General features: G+C 54.0%; 1 protein-coding gene across 1 annotated transcript; it reads right to left on the bottom strand.

Moving 5' to 3' along the window:
• Nucleotides 1-6,004: 6,004 nt before the first annotated feature.
• LOC119288728 (G-type lectin S-receptor-like serine/threonine-protein kinase At2g19130) lies at nucleotides 6,005-8,368 on the bottom strand. The gene has a single exon (XM_037568288.1). It carries the CDS (start codon nucleotides 8,366-8,368, stop codon nucleotides 6,005-6,007), a length of 2,364 nt encoding a protein of 787 aa, XP_037424185.1.
• Between the last annotated feature and the right edge of the window lie 757 nt (nucleotides 8,369-9,125).

Below are 9,125 nucleotides of genomic sequence, written 5' to 3'. Positions count from 1 at the left end.
GACATATTGCACCCGTACACTTTGGTACGGCCTAAATACGCCAGGGGCTTTAGTACCCCTCAATATGGTGTGAGAAGTCCGAACACTTTAACAAGTGCGGCACCCCAAACTTATAGCATTATATGCATCGACTCCGAATCATGTCTTGGGTCAATAGTTGGGTTTGCCCGGCTCCTATGTTTTGGTGCCTTACGTTCCACTATATCGGCTAAGGTAGCATTAGGAGAACCACTGTGATTGTGCCCCAGTTGAGCTGGGTCGAGCACCTCAGTGGAGAAAGCTAAAACTGACTGTCATGATGAAGCGAGAGCTGGTCGCTGTTCGAGAGGTTTTTCGAGTCCCTAAAGACTTATGTCGCTTAGAGCGAGGAGCCGACTCTGTCCGTCCAAGGCGTGGATAGCGCCCCGAACTCGGTCTTCCGAATACCAGGGTCTTCGCCGAAATTTAAAATTATAGAATTCTATGGCTAAGTGAGAGTGTTCACGCATTATAGTCCGATTGTCTTGTTTGTTGGGCTGAGCGCCTCCCTCGAAGGACCCGAACATGGGAAAAAGAGCGCTCAGGTTTATCCCCGAACACCCCAGCACTAGCGGCATGGGGGCAGAAGCCGACGACTTGCCATCTCTCAGAATTGATAAACAGCCGCACAGAAGGTAATATTTTAAATTCAAACATCATTACTTAGCGCATATGAACAAGTTTTCAGCGCACAAGACAAAACAAGCAAGTTTCACTCAAAAATTACATCCCTAGAACATTCATCCGCCACAAGGCAGGCACCCTTCAGAACATCCTTATAATAATTCTCGGGCTTGCGATGCTCTTTCCCCAGCGGTGGCCCGTCCTTCATGAGCTTCTCAGCATCCAGCTTGCCCAGTGCACCTTAGCACGGGCAAGGGCCCTACGGGCACCTTCAATGCAGATGGAGCGCTTGATGACTTCGAGCCTTGGACAGGCCTCCACCAGCCGCCGCACCAGCCCGAAATAGCTCCCAGGCAGAGCCCCTCCAGGCCACAGCCAAACTATGAGGCCCTTCATGGCCTGTTCGGCCGCCTTGTGGAGCTCGACCAGTTGCTTCAGCTGGTCGCTCAGGGGCACGGGGTGTCCGGCCTCAGCATACTGAGACCAAAACACCTTCTCTGTCGAGCTGCCCTCCTCGGCTCGATAGAACGCAGCGGCATCGGACACACTCCAGGGAAGATCTGCGAACGCTCCTGGAGAGCTCCGGATTCGGGTAAGCAACAAGTAACTCATGTTTATGTGTTTGCTTTGCATAAATAATGCCTTACCCGCCGCTATCTTCTTCACCTCATCCAACTCCTGGAGGGTCTTCTGGGATTCGGCCTTGGCAGACTTGGCATTTTCAATAGCCACCGCGAGCTCGGACGCTCGCGTCTTTGAGTCAAGCTCCAAAATCTCATGTTTTTCCATGAGAACCTGGAGCTCTTGCCGTACCTTGCCAACCTCGGCCTCATACTTCTCCCGCTTGGTGCGCTCCGTGGCCGCCCTCTTCTCGGCCTCGACCAGCGCTTGCTTAAGGGTCGCCACCTCAGACGTGGCCCCTACAATAGCCACGATAATCCTGTCATTTTTTGCAATTGCACCTATTTATACATATATTTAAAAAAGGTATTTCTTACCTTCATTGTCCTCGAGCTGCTTCTTGGCACACCCGAGCTCTTGCTCGGACCGCTCGAGGTTCTGCTTTAGCGTGTCCACTTCCGCAGTCAGTGCGGCAGACGCAAGCAGAGAAGCCTGCATACGCATATTGACTCCTTTTTGTTAGACTCCTGCGAATTTTATTTGATCCTCTATTCGGCTTTTCTTCCTGAACGCCAAACAGAGCATCAGGGGCTACTGTCTATGCGGTAATATTATTTACACATTCTTTACTTACCTCAAAGCCTGTTAAAAGGCTAGTACAAGCTTCAGTCAGTCCGCTCTTGGCGGACTGAACCTTCCGGACCACCGCACTCATAATGGTGCGGTGCTCCTCGTCGATGGAGGCGCCTTGGAGCGCCTCCAACAGATTGTCCGGCGCCTCCGGTTGGACGGGGGTCACCGGCACAGTGGGCTTGCTCCTCTTGGAAGGAGGTCCCCGCCAGACTCTGGAACCTTTGAAAGTTTCGGAGCGGTGTCCGGCCTAGAGCCGGACTTGGAGCCCTGGGGGGTTTCATCCCCTTTACTCCTGGAGTCCGGGAGGTCGCCTCGCGGCGCCTCCAGGACCACCTCCTCCCGGCTTGGAACCTGTTGGGATAACACTTCGGTGTCGTCCGTAGGGCGGGGGGAGGAAGCCGTCGGAAGCGAGTTCACATCCGACGAGTCCAGTGAGCCGCTCGACAACGCGTCAAGCCGGTCTTTGGGTGGGCTGCATAAACATATTCAACATAAGGGAAAGCTGTGCAATAAACAAATACTATGAATTACTCTGGTATCCGGATACTTATGATTTTGCCAGGGGCTTGGCCCTGGGCGGCCACTCCTCTCCGTCGTCATCGGCCTCGGTGGAGTAGTCCGGAGGAAGGGTTTTCCCCTTCTTGGACGCTCCGGCCTCCCCAGAGAGGGCGGCCTTCCTTTTCTTCTCTCCTCCCGCTGGAGGGGGAGAGGTCTCTTCTTCTTCCTCCTCGTCTTCACGGGAGGAATGCGCCTCGGAACCTTCAGATGATGGATCCGACACCTCCTGGCGCTGGGCACTCTTTCGAGTCCCCGTGGCCTTTTTCGCGGCCTTCTTCTCCTGCACCACATAGGGTGCCGGAACCAGCAGCTTCGCCAAGCGAGCGTCCGCTGGGCCTTCGGGCAAAGGAGCCGGACAGTTGATCTGTCCGGACATCTCCTGCCAATCCTGTCAAAGGTAAGGGAGCTTAGATCCCGCATGGAGTCAAACTATGAAAAACCGATACCCTATAAAAGGAAAAAACAGCTTACCGCATGAGCGTGATGCTGCGTAGTGAATCCGCGATCCTCGGTAGCGGATGCAGGGGCCTCGGCGCCCTTGAAAAGCACCTTCCAGGCATCTTCGTACGTCGTGTCGAAGAGCCTGCTCAGAGTTTGGTGCCGCGCCGGGTCGAACTCCCACGGGTTGAAAGCCCGTTGTTGACACGGGAGGATCAGAGGGATGAGCATAACCTGGACTACGTTGACAAGTTTGAGCTTCTTGTCCACCAGGGTTTGGACGCATGTTTGGAGTCGGGTCAGCTCTCCTTTTTTACCCCACGACAGGCCCGTCTCCTTTCAGGAGGTGAGCCGCGTAGGGGGTCCGGATCGAAACTCGGGGGCTGCGACCCATTCGGGGTCGCGTGGCTCGATGATGTAAAACCACCCCGATTGCCACCCCTTTAGGGTCTCCACAAAGGAGCCCTCGAGCCATAAGACGTTGGCCATCTTGCCCACCATGGCGCCTCCGCACTCCGCCTGGTTGCCGCGCACCACCTTCGGTTTGACATTGAAAGTCTTGAGCCATAGGCTGAAATGGGGGCGGATGTGAAGGAAAGCCTCGCACACGATGGTAAACGCCGAGATGTTGAGGACAAAGTTCGGGGCCAGATCGTGGAAATCCAGGCCATAGTAGAACATGAGCCCCCGGACAAATGGGTGAAGAGGGAAGCCCAGTCCACGGAGGAAATGGGGGAGGAACACCACCCTCTCATGGGGCCTAGGGGTGGGGATGAGCTGCCCCTTTTCGGGAAGCCGGTACGCAATGTCGTTAGACAAGTATCCAGCCTTCCTCAGTTTTTTGATGTGTCCCTCCGTGACGGAGGAGACCATCCACTTGCCTCCCACTCTGGACATGGCTGTAGAAGGTTGAGGTGGGGAGTGCGGACTTGGGCGCTGGAGCTCGAGTGCGCGAGAATGGATAAGAAAGGGAGGAAGAAGGCGTAGGTGAAAAGGTGGATCCTTATCCCCTTATATGGGTGGACGCAACTACGTGTCCCCACCAGCCTGGTAAAACTCGCTTATCTCCAAGCGCCGTAATCAATGGCGTGGTTGGGTTACCCACGCCCGTATTGATGAGAATCCCGGAATAAGGGGACACGATCTCTGCTTTAACAAGACGTGCCAAGGAAACCGCCTCGCATGACGCGCTGAGGTGGGATAATGAAACGACTCGAATAAAGGCTTGGCTGTGGTGTGTCACACTACGGAATACGTCAACAGATTAGATTTGTGTAAATATTATTCTCTCTATGGCAATATGTGGAAACTTATTTTGCAGAGCCGGACACTATCTTTGTGTTCAAAATCTTCTATGAAGTACTTGGAGGAGGAACCCGCCTTGCAATGCCGAAGACAATCTGCGTGCCGGACTCGTCGTCATTGAAGCCTGGTTCAGGGGCTACTGAGGGAGTCCTGGATTAGGGGGTGTCCGGATAGCCGGACTATACCTTCAGCCGGACTCCTGGACTATGAAGATACAAGATTGAAGACTTCGTCCCGTGTCCGGAAGGGACTTTCCTTGGCGTGGAAGGCAAGCTTGGCGATACGGATATGCAGATCTCCTACCATTGTAACCGACTTTGTGTAACCCTAACCCTTTCCGGTGTCTATATAAACCGGAGGGTTTTAGTCCGTAGGACAAGATACAGAACAACAATCATACCATAGGCTAGCTTCTAGGGTTTAGCCTCTCCGATCTCGTGGTAGATCTACTCTTGTACTACCCATATCATCAATATTAATCAAGCAGGACGTAGGGTTTTACCTCCATCGAGAGGGCCCGAACCTGGGTAAAACTTCATGTCCCTTGCCTCCTGTTACCATCCGGCCTAGACGCACAGTTCGGGACTCCCTACCCGAGATCCGCCGGTTTTGACACCAACAGAGATCAAGAAACATAGTAATGGTATTCATCTATCTCAAGCAAAGTATGCCATTGAACTGCTGAGTAGAATTGGTATGCAGAATTGTAAATCTTCACCAACACCCTTGTCCAGTTCAGAACCTTTATCCTTGACAGAAGGAGAGTCTCTGCACCAAGAGGACATTACTGGTTACAGAAGTCTGGTTGGTGGACTTCAGTACTTGACTCTCACTCGACCTGACATTTCTTTTGCAATCAATAAGGTGTGTCAGTATCTTCATGCACCTACCACAGCTCACTGGACAGCTGCAAAACGAATTCTCAAGTACATAAGAAACACTATACACTTGGGTCTTACATTCAGCAAGTCATCTTCCACACTTGTCAGTGCCTTCTCAGATGCAGACTGGGCTGGTTGTTTAGATGACAGAAGGTCAACATGTGGTTTTGCTATCTTTTATGGATCTAACTTGATATCATGGTGTGCAAGAAAGCAAGTCACTGTCTCCAGGTCAAGTACAGAAGCAGAGTATAAAGCATTAGCAAATGCAACGGCATAAATCATTTGGGTTCAATCTATGCTCACAGAACTTGGAGTGGTTCAGAATCAGCCTCCTTGTCTATGGTGTGATAATCTTGGTGCTACGTATTTATCTGCTAATCCAGTTTTTCATGCCAGGACAAAGCACATTGAAATAGACTTCCATTTTGTAAGAGAACGTGTTGCCAATAAACAGCTTGAGATCAGATTTATACCTTCCAAAAATCAGTTTGCAGATGGGTTCACAAAGGCATTGCCATCCAAAAGTTTTGAAGAATTTAAACGTAATCTCAACTTGTAATAGTTGTGATTATGGGGGAGTGTTAAACATATGACACGGCTCGGCTCCGTAGAGTAGTTAGGAGATGTATTTTCTAATTGTTAGCATAGTTATCTTTTATCTGTTTATTCTCCTCTATCTCCATGTATCTCTTTGGTTGTTGAACAACCTCATCTTGTAAGCCTCTGCGAGAGCCGGCCTCGCCCTGAATCAATATATATCATGTGGGCTCCCATATTACGGGAGTTGAGACGCTTCTACAATTCCCACAAATAGCATAGCATGTTCCTGCACGATTTGGATCGGCAAGTGAAGTGAATCACATGTGGTCATCATAATTCCCCGGAAGAGAAAAAAAGACAAGTCGCCATCGATTGGGTCCTCTTCAGAGCGTGCGTGAATCCTCCGCACAGAACACCTCCAGGTGTCTGGGCACGGGCGCAGCCCCCACCATGAGCGACCCCTCCAGAACCTGCACCACCTGCCCCATGGTCGGCCTCATCGCCTCGCTCTGCTGTATGCACCAGCACGCGACGCTGCACGCCCGGCCCAGCTCGACCACGTCCGCGTCCCCCGCCAGCCTCTCGTCCAAGAGCGCGACAAACTGCCCCTCGCTGACCTTGGTGGCCGCCCAGAGCGGGAAGTGGCCCGCGCCGCGGCCGCCGGCGTCCCGGTTCCTCCGCCCGGAAACGAGCTCCAGCAGCGTCATGCCGTAGCTGTACACGTCCGCCTTGGGCGTGATGGGCAGGCCCTGGACCCACTCCGGCGCCAGGTACCCCACCGTGCCCCGCGCCGTGGTCAGCGCGTGGCTGAAGTCCCGCCCGATGAGCTTCGCCATGCCGAAGTCGGCCACCTTGGGGTGGAAGGCCGCGTCCAGGAGTATGTTCTCCGGCTTCACATCGCAGTGCACGATGCGCTCCTGGCACTGCTCGTGGAGGTAGGCGAGGCCCCTGGCGACGCCGGCCATGATCCCAAACCTGGTGCCCCAGTCCAGCAGCCCGAAGCTCGGGCCGGCCATGGCGGACGCCAGGGAGCCGTTGGGCATGTAGTCGTACACCAGCAGCCGCTCGCGCCTCGTCGCGCAGAACCCGCGAAGGCGCACGAGATTGACGTGGTGGATCGTGCCGAGGGTCCTCACCTCGGCGCGGAACTGCTTCTCCCCCTGCGCCGATCCCTCGAGCCTCTTGACGGCCACCGCGGTGTGGTCACCGTCACGGAGCGTCCCCTTGTACACGGAGCCGAAGCTCCCCATGCCCAGCTTCTGGGAGAAGTTGTCCGTGCACCGCGCCAGATGGCCGTGGCTGAACACCAAAAGAGAGCCGTCGTGCCGCACAGTTTTCAAGCGACGATGCCTCCAGCAAACGAAGACGAACAAGCAGAGTATCGTGAGAAAAGATACCGAAGACGCGACCAGGATGACGTCGCGTTCATTTGCTGACGCGCCGCCATGGTTACTGGCGGCAGCAAGATCGGCGGCGGCGACTCGGAGGAACAGAGTGGACGAGCCGGCTTCGCCGTCGGTGACCTGCTGAATGTTCCTGAGATCACCACCCCACACCAAGCAACCACCACCACTGTACGCATACGCCGTGCAAGAGCAGTTTCTCAAGCACGCCGACCCGCAATCTCCGGAGCTACCGGCAGCATCAGCATCGGAGAAATAACTGCTTGGCAGCTTCACGTTTTGTACCGGAAGGAACCCATCGGGCGACGTGCCATTGCTGCAGTACAAGCTCGTCTTCCTCGCGCAGCCGCCGGTCCAATCCCCCGGCGACGCGGCGTCGAACGCCGGCAAGCACCGGCAGTACTGCGAGCTTGCCACGTCGCACAGCCCGAAGGGCCCGCACACGGAATACACGTCGCATGGCGACGTGGGAGTCGCCCAGTGGAGCAGCCACTGCCCGGACTCGCTGGACCAGTCGAACATGGTGAGCTGCCCGTGCGGGCTCATCACCATCCTCGACAGGGTAGAGGGGTTGACCACCTCAAAGGAGAAGCTGACCTCCTCATCATTGTTGACGGAGGTGTACTTGTACCTAGACGACATGCCCATCTCCGGCACGGAGGCGAAGCGCTGGCCGCTCGACGCGCCGACGCGGTGGTACACGGTCGTGCCGTTCCACGAGAAGGTGTACTGGCCGGACCCGGACGGGTCGACCCAGTCCATGTACAATCCCGTGGATGGGTCGACAGCGCTTCTCCATGACACGAGCGCCTGGTACGCGCCGCTGCTCTTGTTCAGCCCGACCCAGCCGCCCGGCACGAGCGTGTCGGTCGGGTGCTCGAAGCTCTGCCACATGACCTCCGACGAGTTGCCCGGCTGGCGGCCCCGCAGAACGAGGTTCCCGCTGTCGAGGAGCGCCGCCACGACGGGCCCGTTGCTCGTACGTGCGTGACTAGCCGACGACCAGACTGGCCTCTTCTGCTGGTTCTCGTTTAGGAGGAGGACGAGCTTGCCGTCCGGAGCTAGCGTCAGCTCCGAGGACGATGGGTCGGAGACAGGGCGGTCCCTGTTCATCACCCAAATGACGGTCTGCACCGGGATCTTCTTGTACCATATGCCAACGTAGTAGTTGGAGTCGCCGGCCGGGGAGAAGAAGCCCAGCTCAAACTTGCCTCCCTCCGAAACCAGCGTCCGGTTCCCGGTGATAGATTCTCCCACGGAGAGCGAGATAGAGCCTGCCGCGGCGGCAGAGGGGCTCAGACTCTGGAGCAAGAGGAGGAGACCGAGTTTGCACCAAGAGGCCATGCCCGGGCACTGTCGGCCGGAGAAAATGACCAGCATCGCCGTTACCGTTCGGACCTGAAGTCTGAACTGCACAAGTGGTACTCCAGGTAGTAAGTGCTCTTCATTGACAGGTGGTGGCGTGGTGCTGTGTTGTGCTGCGCGGGCACGGTCATATGGGAGTGTGCACAAGATGACCAAAGACCAGCCACAGTAACGGCTCTTCTTTGGCGGGCCTGACTATCTTTAGGTCCAGTTCTTTTGAGCTATGACGTGGAAATAAGCTCATGTGAGGATAAGCTTGAGATAAGCTCTTGTGAGAATAAGCTCCAGATAATAAGTTAGCCAGTTCTTTTTCATATCTATTTTGTCAGCTTATCTGGCATATGGTCAGAGAAAAGTCCGTAATGCCCTTAAACTATATTGTCGTTCAGATTAAATAATATCATTTTTTTTATCATTTTGATACCCATATGAACATAAATTCCACTTACAAACACTACCATATGCTAGTGCTTTCGTCTGTATTATTCATCATGTCAATTAAAAAGAATTGGAAGAATTAATATGTAGTACAAACAACAATTAGATATTGCTTTCTATGCAAATACAATGATATCAACCAGAGGGCAACAATCTTGTACTTATACTTGGCACGATCAGCACATCCACATCAAAATTAGTTCTGCCACATATGAGCAACACCTCATAGCAAATCAAGATGAAAACAACATACATCAGCAATAGCTCATGGAAAATCTACATGAAAATTCTGCAAAAT

This window comes from Triticum dicoccoides, chromosome 4A (assembly GCF_002162155.2).
Source record: "Triticum dicoccoides isolate Atlit2015 ecotype Zavitan chromosome 4A, WEW_v2.0, whole genome shotgun sequence".
NCBI lineage: Eukaryota > Viridiplantae > Streptophyta > Magnoliopsida > Poales > Poaceae > Triticum > Triticum dicoccoides.
The sequence above is the reverse complement of the archived record's forward strand: the minus strand, read 5'-3'. Positions and strand labels throughout refer to the sequence as shown.